The 17491-nt window shown below is 45.9% G+C and overlaps 1 protein-coding gene across 9 annotated transcripts in view; it reads right to left on the reverse strand.

Moving 5' to 3' along the window:
• SLC8A3 (solute carrier family 8 member A3) overlaps window positions 1–17491 on the reverse strand; it is a 125212-nt gene that overhangs the window by 2930 nt on the left and 104791 nt on the right. For 2 of the 9 annotated variants that reach the window (XM_024739634.1, XM_024739633.1), the window contains exons 2-4: window positions 10708–10811; window positions 1795–1919; window positions 1181–1280 (exon numbers count right to left, since the gene is read on the reverse strand). In XM_024739634.1, the coding sequence (XP_024595402.1) occupies window positions 1181–1280; window positions 1795–1919; window positions 10708–10811 (329 nt within the window). Of the gene's footprint in view, window positions 1–1180; window positions 1281–1794; window positions 1920–4745; window positions 4755–5933; window positions 5961–8688; window positions 8709–10705; window positions 10812–13317; window positions 13425–17491 lie in introns of all 9 variants that reach the window. The other 7 variants (XM_024739636.1, XM_024739631.1, XM_024739635.1 and 4 more) reach the window with 7 other exon arrangements.

A 17491-nucleotide genomic window follows, 5' to 3' on the forward strand; every position in this document is an offset into this window, starting at 1 on the left:
GATCATGTGGGCATCCCAGGGAGACAGTGCTGTCCTCCAAATATCCCGTGGGATGGAGCAGGGATGGGCCTGGTTTGTCCTTGCCAGGAAATGTGGGCAGAGTTGCCCATTCAGCAGTCCAGGAGGAGAGGACATGCTGGCGCCCCGTCAAAGGCAACCTCTGTCATGTTTTGACATAACCGGTGGAAGCAGGAGTCAGGACACTTGGGTTCCAACCGCAGCTGCGCTATGAAGAGAATCTGGAACCTGGGGTCAATCATCTTTGGTTTCTGAATCTCGGCTCCCTCATTTGAAAAAGGAGGGAGTTAGATTATGTGGCTGATATTCCGCTTATTGTCTCTATAGGGGCAAAGAAAGGTCCTCAGAGGTGGGACTGGGAGTATATGAAGCAGGTGATAGGAAAAGAGGGGCAGCAAACGCAGCAGCAGTGGCCCTCTCTTCCTGGCTGTACTTTGGCTCTGGTGCTGGGACCTCAGGGATGTGACCCCATGGGTTGCTATGACAACAAAGCTTCATGAAAAGAGACAAGGCCAGGAGTGCGGGGCAGTACAGGAGGCCTCCGTGGTGCTAAGATGCAATGCTGTGAGTGGTGGCAAGACCCCTCCCATCCCCATGCCAACCTGCATGCAGGCCTCTGGGATGCTAGCTGTGCTGTGGGTCCCCACTGAGGAAACCTGTCACTCACTGCCGAGGAGAGGTCTGAAATCATCCAGGGCAGGGGTTTGTCAGTCAATGCAAGGTTTTTACAAACCCCAGACCCCCACATCTCTAAATCAGAATAGTCCCGCATTTTACAGAAAAGGAAGACCAAATTAATAAGAGGACGGAATGATGAAAAAGAGAATTTCTTAAGTTCTTGTTCAGTACCAGACTGTGCCACTTTCTACTCTCTTTGCTGAGAAAGGTAGCAATAGTTCCCTTTTTGGATGAGGAAGTCGAAGTACAGAGAAGATAGCTTGTCCCGGTTCACACAGTAGAACCAGGGTTTGAAACCAGAGATAGCCATGCTCTTCTAGTTACCCCATAGTTCTCTTCCAAAGTGACTCATTGAAAAGGCAAACATCTAGGGTTAGAGCTGGGAAGACTGGCCACAGGGCCCTCCCAGAGACTGGTGAGTTGTTGACATGGCTGTGTTCTTGCTTCCCTGGAGCTGCCTGTGCCCATCTTGTGAGCCTCTTACCTGCACTGACAGTGATGGCCTCCATGAACTGGTCCCTCCAGGAATGGGTCCCCACAACCAAGGCCAGGTTTGTCTTCCTGATCAGCTTGTCCACGGTAGTCTGTCAGGGAGATTAAAACTTGGAACCATGAGGTTAGAATGCTCAGAACCATTGTAGAGTCTGGTACTTCATGGGAATGAAAGATACCCTGTACTCCAGGGGGTATCTTCTGGCATAGTCGTTCTAATGTCCTTTTCTTCAGCTGTGACTGCTGACGTTGGATATTTAGAGCAACACAACAGAGACTAACACTAAGGATGTCAGTAAACCTAGCCTGGAGTAGTGAATTTTAGTATATTTGTTTTTAAAATATAATTACATAGTGATGATACATTTAGGAGCTTTATAGCTCATTTATTCCACAGGCTGTGTTATGTTTCCTCACAATATTCCTAAGATACACATGGCCAGCACTGTTTGCTCCGCTTTACAAATGGGAAAACTGAGCCTGGGGTAAGTGAGTTGTTCAGTTTCAACTTCACGTATTCAGTGGTGACATTGGAACAAGACTCCAGGTCTTCTACCTCCCACCTCATTACTTTATTATTCAATTACATCTCACTTATGGCCTGACCTTGAACTCATAGGACTCTTCAATGATGACCTCTAGTTTGGGGTGTTCACCCAATATTGGCTTTCCCATTTCTGCTATCCTCTTGGCTTCCTCTTCCTCCACAGTCAGCTTCCTGTCTGTCACCTCTGCAACAAAGCAAAATCAGACTAGCTTTAGCTCATTTGCCATTCCCTGGAAGTCTAAAGCTCAGGGTATTAGGCATGGGCAGTGGGCATACAGCAAATAGCCCTTGAGGATGAGGACTTTGTGTACTTTTTAGTGCCTTTTTCTATAAGGTGCTAAACACTTTATGATCATCAGACCATGAGAGTGTTCCTTGCAGGCCTGGGCTAAACATTCCTCTTTTGATTTGATACCTGGGTGGGTAATCTGACCCAAGGATCTTCTGAGAAATAGCACCAAGTGAAGTCCCAGGACATTTGGTGAGATATCGAAGAGCTGGGAACCAAAGCCAAATCTCTTGACCTTTAACAATTTTGAACTGTTGGGCATGACTGGTCAACTACTTCATATAAGAGTTCTTGGGGGTCAGAAGCACATTTTCACCCAAAGGGAATGTCCACTGTTTCCCATTAACATGTCTCCAACACTCTTGGGAGTGTCCTCCTCTATAAAGGAGGAAGAAGGGATATTTCCAGGAATAGCTACATTTCATACTAGTGACTATTATCCTCACCATGAGAAACTTGGAAGATTTCCCCCCAAACTTCATGATTTCCAGATGAAAGATCCCCAGGATTTCTAAGGAACCAGGCACATTTCTTCTGAAACACAAATACTTGTTCAAAAACAAAACAAAAGGAAGCTCTTCCTCTATTTCCTTTTAAGGCATCCCCTGTCACCCCTCAGCATCTTAACTCACCGGTGGTCCCTTCTCATGCTGAACAGTTAGACATTTTTTGCACTTCAGCTGGTGAGTCCATTTTAAGACCACTTCACCATGAAGATGCGTTTTCTAGATTAAAGTGGAATAGAGATTGTCTTTTTATTCCCCTTTGATTAGAAAATTGCTCTTGGCGTCCTGTTTCTTTCAGAGCTCGTTTAAACATCTTTCCAGCCGAGTCCACATTCTTACATGCAATTAATTCTTTTATTTGGCTCTTTAATTGCTTTCATTCCACACAGTGAATCTCCTGGGGGGAATTCTCTAGTCCTTAAAGAATCTCAAGGACAAAATGGGTCAGAGGCCAAGAAGGTCTTCTCTTCTTTTTATCTTGGGAATTTGTGAAGCACGGGGAGGGGTGAGACTTGAGCTCTCGAGGTTGCAAGGAAAAGAATTCACTGGAAAGATGATAAGCCAAGCAGAGAGTCTGTTTTCTATAAGAATTTCTGAGTTGTCTTGAATGAAACTGGTAAGAGAGTATGCGGAGGATTCCTGAGCTGGCTGTTCTACTCAGTGCTTCTGGCACCAAACACAGAAGGCAATCCCAAAACGCTGGGGAGCTGTCCGTGGTGCTGTCCTCCCTTTCGTGTTGGTGACCACTTTAGGAAACAATTATTTCTCAACGATCAATATCCTTCTGTACATTTCTATGCAGACACCCCCTAGCAGCCTGACTTCATTTAGTCCATATGAGCCTCTTATTAGTTAATTCCGAATATAAGTCTGGCTCTGAAGTCAGTGATCCTAGAAGCCAGACTGCAAGCCACTCTGAATAAAAGTCTTTGGAAAAAGATGTATACGTAGATTCTTTAAAAGCATGGGTACGCTTTTCCTCTACTTGTAGCTTTTGGCACCATATCGCAATGCCTATCCTAGTAGTGACAGTATTATTCCACTCCTCCCTCCCCGACTCTCCCTTGTCATATTTTACATGTGCCACAAGAACTTTATACCAATGTAATGAGCTCTCCAGTGACTTATAAATGTACCTGTCTAACCCCTTGTCTAGCTATCAATCTAGCACTATATCCATCTGGCAGGATATTGATCTAGCCACTGACCTGTCTACCCCTGTGGTGACAGTCAGTATTTCCTTCTAGCTCTCTGCAGAAATCTCTTTGACAAATAACCAATCCTCTATCTTTCGATCTCCCACAGCCCCCCAGTACCCCACAGAGGTACTCTCTCGCTCTCTGTCTATATATATATATATATATATATATATATCTGTTAATTGATTGATTCACATGCCTTTAAATCAACTCTGATTTAGTATCTGGATTTGGTATCAATTCCTGCCTTTTTCTACTTCTGTAATTATCATTCCTTTACATTCAAATAGTTAATTTCTTGAGAGAGTCGTAAGTCTCAAACCTAAAAGACCATAATTATTCTGATCACTTGTTTATGTAACTCCTCTGAATTTCAAGTGTAGAGAATAAGTGACAGGTGATATCTTGATATTCAGACTGACTAAACAAACTCTTGGGTCTAGGAGAAGGAGGAGGAAGGGGAAAAAGAGAGAATGAGACTATTAATAGGATGGAAGACTAAACAGATATTGGAAGAGGAAAGAGCTTGCCAGGTAAGACTGGAATAGATTGCCATGAACGTTCTACAGACATCCTCAGAAGGAAATGGGGCGATGCAGCCAGTGCTCTAACTCCCAGGTCCCTGAGCTTGGTGATGTAGTTCAGATTGAACATACTTTCTCTCCATCTTTCATCACCAGGCATCGTGAATCATGTTTGCTTGGCCACCTGGGAAAATCCAAACAAGGAGTTGAGATTTCCGGTGAATTTAAAGTCTAACCAAGGGCTCCTAAATTGCAGGTGTACAGACTGAAAGATCTAGGAAATGACACCTTCTTTTCCTGTTTTAGCTTCTACTGGTATCTGTGCCAATGTGTTAAAAGTATAATGAAGCTTAAATTAAATCACAACCTTTGGTATGTGCATATGTGTGTGGCTGGTGGGGGGCGGGGTAGAGGCAAGCATTGGAACAAAAAAGCCCAACTGCCTCCTCAGGCGAGAAGATGAGTGAAGTGGAGAACACCCAATGCTCTGACACTGAAACCCTGGGAGAAGAGTGGAATATATGGGGTCGGAGATAGTCATTATCCTATTGATATAAGATGAAGCAAGAGGCCAGGGAAGCTGGAGTAATTTTTTTCCATAAAGGGAAAATGCAGGGGTTTACCTACATATATCTTTTATTTTGGTTTGAGACTCCAAGGAGGTCTCAACTTGGAGAGGAGGTCTCAACAAGGAGGTCTTTACTATGTACACTGCCCCTTCCTCAAACTCAGCGTATAGCCTATGGTGACTGAGTACCAATGAATTCTGTAAGATGGTTTGCCTCTCAAATGACCTTAAAATTTTTATACAGTCAAAGAACTAATGAAGTATAAAATGTTATTTTAACATATGCTGAGACATCTTGTATAGCTCACTCTGCCTGCAGCAAGAGTTACAGTATTGCCGATATGCTGGAAGTGCATTCCTAACTGCTCACAAAGTTGGACATTGTCTATGGTTTGATTCCACTGATGCAAGCATACTCTCAAAGTAGATGTGTTTCCTACAACAGGCTCTAGACTCTGCGTGAGAATATCTCCAACATAAATTCCCCCGAATTTCCATGTACAATCAGATCATTGCCCACCCCCACCCCGCCATAATATTCTAATTCTTCTTGTTGTTCATGGCACATGTGACTTCAAGGATCAATGACTAATGAACCGAAGTTCTAGAAATTTAGGTCTCTGCTGTGATGAAATGGAAGATCTTCAGGATCAATAAAATACCAGATTCCTTAAAAATTGCTTTTCATGTTCTCACAGCAGCTCCCGATTATTTCTCCCTGGACCCCTTAAGATCAAAGTATTTTCTTTCTCATCCCATCATGATCCTATTAGGAGAGTCAGCTCTGACTCTCATCCTCTCTTGCCCCACAGCATGAGATGACAGAGGAATTAAGACTCAGGAGAAGTCTATGACCCACCATTTCTTTGGTAAGTTTCAATTCTCTTCCTGGTCTCAGAGAGGACCAGCTATGCCTTTACCCACAACCACTAAAATGGTGCTCAAGGAATTGTCTACCTCCTCACAATTACTTCAGGTAGGGAAATATCTCCAAGTCCTTAGGAGAACTTGTTACGTTAAGTTGGGCCCACAGTTCCTAGTAAATAAATCAAAGGACATTGGTCTTAAACTAAATAATGGCACTGGCAAGAAGCAGAAAAAGGGGGGAAGACTCCCCTTACCTGGAGACAACAGGAGCGCTGTTTGCAAATGGGTACCAGACGGGGGAAGAAAGAAAAGGAAAGAGCATTAAGGTCCCATCTTAAAAGTGTCCCCAGGCTTTGCGGTTGCAGTAGCACAAGGAGAGCAGTGAGCTCAGTAGATGAGAACTTTGCGGCCACATGCAAAAGGCAGCAACTGGAGCATGTGCAGCGGCAGCAACCGCAGCAAGGGGCGTGAACTCCCGGAGAGACCGCTGAGCACCAGGGGCCTGCAGCTGCAAACCTGCCCCACACCTTCCCTGCAGCTCTGAGGGCCAGGGATAGAGGAATGAGGACGGGGGAACCAAGCGGGTGGAGAAGAGACAGAGTTGGTCATTTGTGGTCTTCTGTGGGATCAGGTTATCACATCCATTCTGTAAAGGAGTGAGAATCCAGTTATCTTGAAAACTGTATAGGTTGCAACCCTGGCCCAGCTCTGAGTACCCCTAAAAGAATGACCTTGTGAAAAGGTAAATCCTGCACAATGTTTTCCTTGAATAGTGTGTCATTTTAGAGAGAGAGCCTGGAGGTTGGAGGCCATGGACTCCTCCCATTTTGTATCACCTGTGCCTACAAAGTCCTTGTAATTAGTAGATGCTCATTAGAGATTTACTGTTGGTCACCTATTATGGCAAATGTATTTTTCATAGATCCTCTGGAGCTGCATCTCTGGATGGTGTTTTGTTTCAGAAAGGACAGGCTAAGTCAGAGTCCAGATATTCTGGACCAGGGAGACTGTCATACTGAAAGCTACTGGTAGATGGAGATGACAAATACAAGGTCCCTGCATGGCCTGGGAACCATGGTTTGGTTACAGATGTACCCAGCACAGGTCATCCCTAGCCCCTGAGTTTTCACTTATGCTAAACTCTCTTAGATTTCAAGATCCAAAAATTTAAAAATTCTTGTAACGTACCACATTTTCACCTTGATGGTGTCTTAGTATGGCACCTCACTCCCTGGTTCTTGTCAAATAAAAGCCTGGAAACATCCTGTTACATACTCCTGGTGCAGCTGGCGACTGAGGGAGATTGCTGAGGAAGGAGTGGGGCAGGGGGTGGGGGAAAGTGCCTGTAGATTGTTTTTTCTAAAAATCTCTAAGGATGCCACTCGGGTCTGTAATCTCATATTCACAGCCACTGAAAACACATATGGATCCAGAATCTTTATGGTACATAAGCAGGGAGAACAGCAGTTGACTTTTCCTGGTTTCTCCCATATGGAATTCCAAGGGGTAATGGATCAATGGATCTCCTTACTACATTGAGATGATAGATAGATAGATGATAGATAGAGAGATAGATAGCAAGAGAGCTTGTTCATTCTGCTCCTTCTATGAATCTGGACAGAAGAACCCCTCCTGCCCCGCAGGTTCCAGTGGAAACTAGAGATCCAAACACATTAGTGTATCCAGGGAGGCCAAGGGGCAGCTCTTCCAGAAAGACCCCTGCTGCCCTGGTTTTTACTCAGACATCCCTCCCAACACCAGGATCATCTTTAGCACTATGAGAGGGCTTTAAGTCAGCTGACCTGCACCATTTGCTGGTCATGTCTACACGAATCTGAGACTTTCCACTTAGCAGTTACGGATGGGTCAGTGAGATCCAGGTAGACCAACTCTGAGTGACATGATATCTCCAGGGTGTTTTTCCTACTGTTGCTGATGAGAGAAGCTGGAGCTGAACTTTCCCCTGCATTGATCCCCAGGGTCAGGTGAGAGTCAGTTATCCCTGCTCAGACATCCCAGAGACAAGCAGGAAACAGCATAGCTCTGAGTATTTGGAAGCATTTGGGCAGCTCGTTAGGGTGAGCCCCTGGATGTGGTAAGAGGGGGAGCAAACAGGCCTCATTCCTGGCGGAGAGAGCTTTCCTTTCCCACCTGAGGCTTCCAATGTCCAGACCTAGGCCTCACATCCTTGACCATGCTGCTCAGAGTTGCTAGACCCCAGGGCTTCCTCTATTGCAAGGCAACTGTGTTTCCTATTCATCCTCCCTTATTCCCTCCCCCAACCTGTCCAGAGCATTTAATCTCACCTCTGAAGTCTGTTTTGTTTGCCAAGAATAGAATCTCCTATTTCAAATATAGTCCTTTACTTTTTTTCGTAATGCAATTGTCATTTTGACCATGCACACACTATACTATGTTGTACTGAATGCCTAAGACTCTCCCATGTAGCAGTGATAATGAAAAGCAATTTCTGCTGTGTAGTTTCTCACTCTGAGAACAGCAGGACATTCTGGAAATCAGGATGGGGTTTCATTTGACTCTGAATCTAGACAATCAAGTTTTATGACCTTTCAACTTGTGCTCTAATGCCAAAATATGAGGAGATCTGAAGAAACTGAAAATGAACCCTATAGACAATAGAAACTGACAGAAGACTGACACCTTTCCTATTGGCACCTTCCGTCTTGGCATCTTGGTCACTGGGAAGATCTGGAGGCATATCACACCGATAGCTCGATAAAATCCTTATTTTCTCACCTACTCTCTCCCCCAGGACTGGGCTCCACCAGGACTCTGCTGACATCTCCTTGGACAGAAAATCCAATGCAGTAAAAAGGGGTCCTCAAATGAGGAGTAGCCATAGGCATTCATGTTTGGCCAAGTCTCTTGAAGACCGCAAGGTTTATCTTAGGTCACTCTCTGTCCAGCTGTTGAATGGGGTTTATTGGGGAGGCAGAAAAGAAGAGTCTCTTTACTGGTAGAATAAAGTCATGGATGGACTTCCAACCCATTCTTCTTGTCTGGAGAAGACTGCCTTCTTTTCAGCTACCCTGTGTGATCCTTTATCCTGCTTTCATTTGCACGTAAGTAGCTGGGACTGTGGAAATTGATGACACTAGTTTACAATGGCCTTAGGTGTCTGCTACGTCCATCCAATCATGAAGATGTGCATTAAATGCACAAGGGAGATGAGAATGAAGTAGGGCAGGTGTTGAGACAATTTCTGAAAATATTCTGGGTGGCGGGAACACAATCTGGGAAGCAAGGGAACTGGAGATTTTCTCTTTTCTTCCAGCACTCTTTGGCAATCAGACTCACGGCAACATCTTCTTAGGTGGCCAACAAGAGGATGAATAATGGAAGGCAGAGAGGGCTTCTGCCTCTCCAACAGCAGGTGTAAAACCAGTGTGGGCACAGAACTGGTCAGGTCTGCAGAGAGAGTCCCCAGAAGACAAGGGGAACTGAACGTTCGTGTCAGAAGAAGACCTGGGCGTGAGCCTTTGGGAGCATAGTCACCGAATCTCTTAGATTTGTCCTTGAGTGAAAGGCTTCATGCTGCTCTTTGTCACGTGACTATGAAGTAGCTGCAGAATCGTCACCTCTTTTGACAAACAAGTAGGTCTCACCGTTCTGTCCTCCTGAAGGGGAGTGTGAATGACCTCCTCTTGATATTTCCCAAGAGGACTCTTCCCCACATATATTCCTCCCACACTTTCAAAGTCGTAGCTTCTAATCATTTTCTTCAAGGGAAGAAATCTTTCCTTACTACTACCTTGGTTGCAATGTAATCAGTCCCTTAGGCAGGTATCCCAAGATACAGGGCCTGAGGAAAGGAGGAGAGGAGGCCACGTCTCTGGTGTGGGATGAGGGTTATCTCAAGACCTGGGTGATACGCTCATTTGCAGATGTCAAGCCAAGGCAGACTTCTGTGAACCGTCCAACACCTGTCTCTCAGAGATCAACAACAAGCAAGCCCTTCTACTGGAGTCCCTTCCATTGGAAAACCTGTAAGACCATACTCTGGGCCTGCCCAATGTCAATCCTTTTCCAGGACCCTCCGGCTAAGGAGATTTCCATACCTGGAGTTAACCACTTTCCTTTTGCAGACTCAGTTTTCTGCTTTCGGGACTGCATTATCCTAAAGTAGTCTGAATAAAGTAGCCTACCTTGGGCTAGAGCAGAGGTAGAGTGGGATGGGGTGGGATGTCAAGGGAAGGATGAACAGCTCAGGATTCCAGATTGCACGACTAGCTCAGAAGGCAGCTGTCTCTCAGAGAGCTCTCAGAAGCGTGGCCTCTGACAATTGGTGTACCTTTCCATGTTTTGCTCTACCCAACTGTGAAATAGCCAGATAAAACACTTACCTCCATGAAGGACAAAGGGGCCCATGGGCCACTCTGCAAGTGAATAACCTGCCAAGCACTCAACGGAGGTTGGGAGATGCAGCAGAAGACTCAAAGCATCATGGCAAGACGGGCTCCAGCCCCCATCCCAGACCCTCCCTCATTCAATCCGGGCTAGAGAGTGAGGGGTGGAAGGGGAACAAGGCAGGGAAGGGGCAGAGGCATGCATCGCATTACATTCCTTTCTTTATTTTCTCCTCCCCACCCACCAAGGAGTTTGCACATTTACAGGTGACCGTGTGTATGGTGGGGGGCTGTGAGGATGGGGAGTGCAGGGGACATTGGTAATCGGATAATTGGAGCACAAGGCAGAATTAACTCGTCAGGGTCATGAGGGGTTGAGGCTGCAGTGTGTCCAAAAGGTGAAAAAGGAGGACGTGGAAATAAGCTATGGCTAAGAAGGCAGAGATGGTACCGAAACAGGGTAAGAGCGAGAACACAGGAGGGAAAAGAATAAAACAAGTCCATTGGTCAAAAGGAGGAAGGAGGAAAAGGAAAGAAAAGGGGGGAGAAAAAAACATAGTTTCTTTTTGTTGTTGTTGCTTTTCAACTTGTTTAAATTTTGTTTCTTTTTGTTGTTTTATTTTGTTTTGTTTTGTTTTTAAGAATCTCACACCTGATAGTCCACGTTCCATCCATTTCGGTTCACCAAGGACAATGAAGAAATTCTCTTGCCTTTCGTATTCCTCCTCATCTACTATTTTAACCCTTACGGTTTTCCTGTAGGGACAACAAGAGAGAGAGTGTCGACTGGGTCGGTAGATCGGTTGGTCACCCGGAGCCCAGCCTTCAAAATCATTCCCCATCACTCCTGGTACATGCAGCTCAGTGCTGCCATGGTGGCTTTTGACAGGACTTGGTGGATTGAATTGCTCTTGTGTCAAAAATGGTCTTAGCTTTTCTTATCTCCTTGGTCATAGTTGTCTTTACAGGTGAGAGGGAAAGGGAGCCAGGAGGCAAGGAAAAGTTGGCAAAGGAAGGGATCCAGAAGGACAGGAGGGAAATGGGAAGGAAAAAGGGGGCTGAAGGTGGGGAGGAGTCATTTTCGATCCTGCTGACGGTTAGTAGGAAGTGAGCTGGGCAGCACATTCCACTGGGTGTCATGTGGTAACTGGCATTTCTTTGGGCAGTAGGTGAACTGCTGGCCCATCGGGGGTGACCCAGGGCTCTTCTACAACAGGAAATACGTCAACAGTCTAGGGTTTTTTTCCCTTCCTTGTGTCTATTCCCACTTGTTATGTGGGCCTCAGAAAGAAAATCTTAAAAGGAAAGTATTTATGAGGTAGGGAAACCAGAGAGAGAGAGAGAGAGAAGGGAAGGAAAGAAGGCAGAATTCTATTATCTTTCTCATTCTTTATCTCACAGGGCTTCGGTGGTGGGAAGTAAAATAAATATGTATTAACCACGATAGGCTGTAGTATTCCTTTAATATTTACAGCTGATGCACTCCTGAAAAATGTGGTAAAAATGATGTAAATCATCAATTCTAAATCATTTTTGGACTTCTATCATATAGCGGTGATGTGTACCAAAGCTGGCTTGAATGCTAATTACCAAGGGTCTGGTGGACATGATAATGGAGGTTTCTGTTCATTTCTGGGTATCTCAACAAAGCACAGTGTCTTTTAATAAAACCAAATCATACGGGGAAGCAAAGTTTTCTTGAAAATCACTTCCTTCCAGAGACTGGCCTGAGGCTGGCTCAGGTCCGTTGTCTTTGGCAAAGTTGCCATGTGGGCCTGGGTCTCCCTGTGTGGCTTCTCCTGTTCCTTCATGGAACCACAGCGGTGTCAACGGGTCCTAATAGTGAGCCCTAATTGTTATTTTCTGCTTTTTTTTTTTGTTTGTTTTGTTTGTTTTATTTTTGTGGGGTTTTTTCTTTTCTTTCTCTCTCTCTCTCTCTCTCTCTCTCTCTCTCTCTCTCTCTCTCTCTTTTTTCTTCTTTTTTGGCCTGGGACCTAAATGCTCTCTAAAGGGCAAAAAAATGCTAACAAACATAGCATAAAAAGTCTCATCAGAGCCTCTGATGTTCCTGTTCCATTCTGAAGACAGGCTCAGCTTTGTGCATTTGTGGGGTGTGTGTGTGTGTGTGTGTGTGTGTGTGTGACCTTCTGGGCACTTTTTGGGCACCATTCCACACCTTGCTCATTGGACAAAAGACAAAGCTCACTGATTGTCGAGAAGCATTTTCTGGGAATCTCTCTTGCCCTATATATGGTACTCCAGGGCTGTCTAAGGGATATGAGCCTGGCCTGTCTTTCCACTGCAGGGACTCTGCTGTGGGATGGGAAGGGGGTGCTTGCTCTGTGACCATGGGCATGGTCTGGAGGAGCACGATTGACAGCTCCCCCTTCCACAGTATGATCCATCCAGAAGAGGATTTTCTGACTGTCTATTGGAGGCTGGGGTGTATGGGGCCATTCAAATCAAAGGCAAAACTGCGTCCACTCTGAGAAGTCCTGTGACTTCTTGGGGAAGCCTCACCTCAGGTCAGAATCCTCTCTCCCACTCTTCTAACTGCCTTCACACCTAGATGCCCTGCAGAGGGAAGACAGAAGACGGCGGGTAGGCCTTTGACCTAGACCTAGAACTCAAACCTGTATTTTCAGCTCAATCAAGGTCAGGGAGAGAAAAACACACTTGCTAGCAGGGATTCCTAAAGCCTGTCTTGGGGAATGGGATGAACCACAAACAGAACCCAAATGCAAGTACATTGATTGTCAACATCCAGAGGCTATCAGCTTAACCCTGAGAAGAGCTGCGCCAGAGATCTCTGTGCTGAGAGCTGGGCCAGTTTCCCAGGGCTGCCCTTCCGCGTGGGATTGCGCTTTTTCTTCCTTGTATCCTAAACCACTCAGGAGGAGCAGAGAGCCTCATATATGATACTCTCAGGGCTGTGGCTGGTGGTTTTTTCTCTCTCGCTTTCTCTCTCTTGCGTTTTTTTCCCCCATATCCATCTCCCCATCCCACAAAAAATTGCCATGGGGTCTTGAGCATCCCTCTTACAATACCATGTGACAGGCTGGCATGTGTTAGGACAGAGCTGGGTGCAGAGAGAATAGAGGGAGAGGGAGAGGGGAAAAGAGGGAAACAGAAAAGAAACAAGGGACAGTGAACCAGAGAGGCAGAAGAAAGGGGAAGAGAAGGAGACAAACGGATTGGGGAAAGGAGGAAACAGAAGAGGAGAGGAGATGCTAACGTTTGTGTGCAGGACTGGGTGCTACACCTTTCTGAACACTCATATCCACCATGTGGGGGCCCATCATCTCAATGATGTAATTCTTGTTTTTCTCATGCGCCTCATGGTCAATTACCTTGATGTGAATTATTTTGCTGTGCATGGAAAAATAAGTATCATAAACAAGGAGCAGAGTGGGGGGCCGGCCAGCCAGGATAAGAAACGGAAAGAGAAAGAAACAGTGAAAAGATCTAGAAAGGTCAAAGTTTGCCCCGACACCGTAGGGACACGGAGGAGAGTGGCCACCCCAGGTCCCCTTCCAGCCCCACTGGGCTCCTCCTGGGCTTCGTGTGGCTCCATGGCGTGATCAGACTGGAGCTCAGGCTTTGAAGTCAAAGGATCTAGGTTCTAATCCTGGATGTGCTAGGTGATCTTGGACGAATTATTTCCCTGAGACACAAAGGGGTTGAATAATGCGTAAATTACACCATCTCAGGGCAGTCGTGAGAGCTATGAAATAATCTACGTAAAAAGGCTCAGGCACTCAGGTTCTCCTAAAGTATTTGCTTCCTTACTCTCTCTTGCTTCTGGGGCAAGGGGGAATTTAAAACAATTTTTTTTTCTTTTGAAATTAGCTGATACCGACTTGAAAGTTTTATTTTATAGAAAGGGCAGCGCGTGGGGGGCTGCAGTTGGAGCCTGTCCTTTTCTCTGTGGTGGTGGCTATCACAGAGAAGCCAGGAGGGCCATTTGGCTCAAGTCACACCTTCTGGTAATTCACAGCAGGCATCGAACACTACCGACCTGATCTCCAAATGAGCTTCTGCACTCAGAGGAATACACTGGCTGGATCACAGGAACTCTAGGGCTCTCTGAATTACGATTAGTTCATAAATCCTACAATGATCTTGTGACTAGCACAATTATGTTTTTTCTTTGTGTTAAAAGGAGTTGTTTTGTTAATTTAAACATTGAAAATTATAAACCAAGCCAGGAACCCTGTTTTGCATTTCTTTACTTTAGAAAAATGTATTACTAGGATCTTTAAAAACAGAGGTGGACCTGAGCTTCTCCCAGCCTTTGCTAGATGAGGGGGACATTTCCGGATCAGACCCCGGACAAGATGTTTAAAGGTCTCTCCCAGAGGGTGTGAGACATTGCCGGACGGGGGTGGGCATGGAGCTGAGTCTCCCCTCAGCGGTGGGAAAGAAGGGGCCACGCAGAAGCCCTGCTCAGCTGCCCACGGGCATGCACCCTTTCGCACACGGGTGCCCTGAGCGAGGCCTGCCCTTTGTTGAGAAGACCAAGGCCTTCCGCTCCAGCCTTTATTCTTTCGTATAAAGTAGGAATATTGCTACATTCTGACTTGGAACAAACTCTCAGCTCTCCCGTGTTTCCCAAGTCACCGTTAGAGCTTTGCATGTCGACAGAGCTTCTGTCGGCCACACTGTCGATCCTGTAGAACCAGATGTAGGTCCGTCGCTCCTGAAGTGAATGTAAGAGCAGTTACTAACCCACCCTGCTCCCGCCACCCCAGTGCTTCAAAAACAGACTCCAAACCCTCCTCACTTGCTACACCCACCCCCAGTCACAGGAAAACCTGGCTGGTCACCAGAGATCGTGTGAGTGTCCCGTCTCTGAAAGGCCACAATACTTTGGCCTTCCCTCCTCCAGGGCCATGGCATTGGGATGGGAGACTGCGACCTGGGATCAAACCCAGCCCCTCCTGGGCCTCAGGCAGCTTGCTAAAGCTCGCCAAGTCTCGTTTGCAAAGTGGAATACTAATACCTCTTCATAGCGTTCTTAATTGAGAAAATGCATGCAAAGCACTTGGCAAGGTGTACGTTTCCTCGTAAATATTTAATAAATAGCAACTATCATTACTAAGAGTAATATGACCCCAGTCTGGTGGTTTGAGAGTAACATGTAAAGAAATCTTTTCATCTCCAGTCACTGAGTCAGAGAATAAAAGGAAATCAAGCAATAGAACTGGTGACCCAAGAGGTGGTACAGGCTGGAAATAGATGTCAGGTCAAGAAAGAATTGGATAAACCAGGATGGGAGATCCCAAATGGGTTCTTAGAGGGGCTTGGCATGTTAAAGGTGGTAGCACGGAGACAGGCTCTTATATTCTCCCCAAATCTGGTTTTGTGCCCCTGTCAGTGACAAGCTCTGGGTTGGACACACCACACGTCAGACACAGCATGGCTTGTGCTTCTTTGATTTTTAGCGAACAGATAAACAGAAGGAGAGAAGCCACTGACAACTTAGTTGAAGACAGGGCAATGAGGCCAGGCATTAAGCAGTGGCAAGAGAAACTTAGGTGAGCTAGGTGGAACCCCCAGCTGGAGGGTATCGTGCGCGGAGGAGGCACGGCGTAAGACTCCCTCCCTGAGATGGCTCGTGCGGAAGGCACCACATCTGTTTGGGCTTAGGGTGTTACCTTGCCCGGAGAAAACCGAGAGAGTTCGCAGTTCTGCTCAAGCCACACGTGAGGCCACAAGAACGCCAGGTCTCGCGTTCTCTTTCCAAACCTGTTCTCCCCCATTTCAGTCGATGGCACCATCATCTATCCAAACCCAGAATCACCCAAATCCTTCCTCTCCCTCATCCCTCCCCATCACCAGCCCGACGCCCATCTCTGACCCTAAAACATTTAATGCGCCCATTCTGCTATCAAGACCTAGATCAAAGCACTATTACCTCTCCCTTGGACTTTACAACAGCCTCCTAAGAGGTTTTCCTGCTCCTGACTCTGCCCTCTTCCTTAAATCCCTTCCCTAAATGACAACCAGGGTTATCTAATGAAAATAAAATCCAGGTCCTATCACGCCTCAGTAATCGGAATAAATACAAAGTCTTTACCACCGCCTATAGGATCTTGTATAACCCAACTTAATTTATCACGTGGTCCATGCTTATCCTCGTCCTTTTGGTTGTCTCAGAAACATTCCTTCCTCGGTGTGGCCTTCCATGGCCACGTTATCTCTTTGGGTCTCCCTCCCCAACATGCCTACCTCTCCAACCTGGGTCACCTTCTATCATGTTCCATCATGTTATTTGCTCAGCTCATTCCCTTCAGTGCACCGATCACAGCCCAAAGTCAGCTGGGTAGGTTATTAACTTACTTGTTTACAGCCTATCTGTCCACATTACAGTGTAAGCTCCCTGAGGACAGGAGCATGTCTTTCTTACTTGCCACTATAGTCCTAGTGCCTGGTGTAGAGCAGGCCCTCAATCACATCTTCCCAAGTGACTTGCTAGTGGTGAATTTCTAACACATTAGAAATTCACAAAATTTCTAATTTCATGAAATTAATCTGAAATTCATGAAATTAATCATGAAGCTGAAGCTTCATGAAATTACCCTGCCTTTTCACAGTAAAAATGTAACTCATTAGGAACAAAAAAATATACTGAAGCCTACTTTGATGGAATGACTAAGCATTCTCAGTGGCACCAAGAGGCCAGAAGCCCAAATGTCATTGAACTACACCCTCAGCGTACTTAACCTACTCTATTTGTCCAGTCTTCAGGAGCTCTCTCCAACAGCAAGCTGGGATCTAACTCATGGGTTTAGGCTAGGGCTTTTGAGCCCCATATCTCTCCTATTCCCAATTCCTCCTTCTGCCCAGTGGCAGTTACTAAATGGTCATGGGGTCAGATCATCCCAAGCAGCTGCTCCTAAGAGCCAGTAATGCTTTCAGAGGCTCTAGGCCTACACCTGCCTCTCCTCCGAGCCTTCTGTGGAAGGAGGTTCCAAAGCATGCAGCGGTTCCCAGCTAAGACCTAACTGTGCTGCTTGGAAAAGATGCCCCCAGGAGCTCGCCCACTAGCAACCTGGAAGGGATCAGGAAACACGTTTCTGGGCTTCCTGGCTGGCCTCTCAGAACATTCCTTTATAGGAGGACACCGAATTCCAAATCAGGACCTTGTGAATTTCACTTTACACAAGGAAGGAATCTAATGTAATATATGCATTTACGTTGCCTTCAGCACCATGAGAACTTTCTTATTTCATCCTTACTTCAGCCAGGTAAACTAGGTATTATTCCTTCCACTTTAAATATGAGAAAACAGAAACTAACACACCATTGTAAAGCAATTATACTCCAATAAAGACGTTTTAAAAAAATAAATAAATAAAGATGAGAAAACAGATGCTCAGAGAGGTTAAGTAACTTTCCCAGAGTCACACAGCCAGTAAACAGCAGAGTTGGGA

This window comes from Neophocaena asiaeorientalis, unplaced genomic scaffold (assembly GCF_003031525.2).
Source record: "Neophocaena asiaeorientalis asiaeorientalis breed wild unplaced genomic scaffold, Neophocaena_asiaeorientalis_V1.1 scaffold348, whole genome shotgun sequence".
Classification (NCBI taxonomy): Eukaryota; Metazoa; Chordata; class Mammalia; order Artiodactyla; family Phocoenidae; genus Neophocaena; species Neophocaena asiaeorientalis.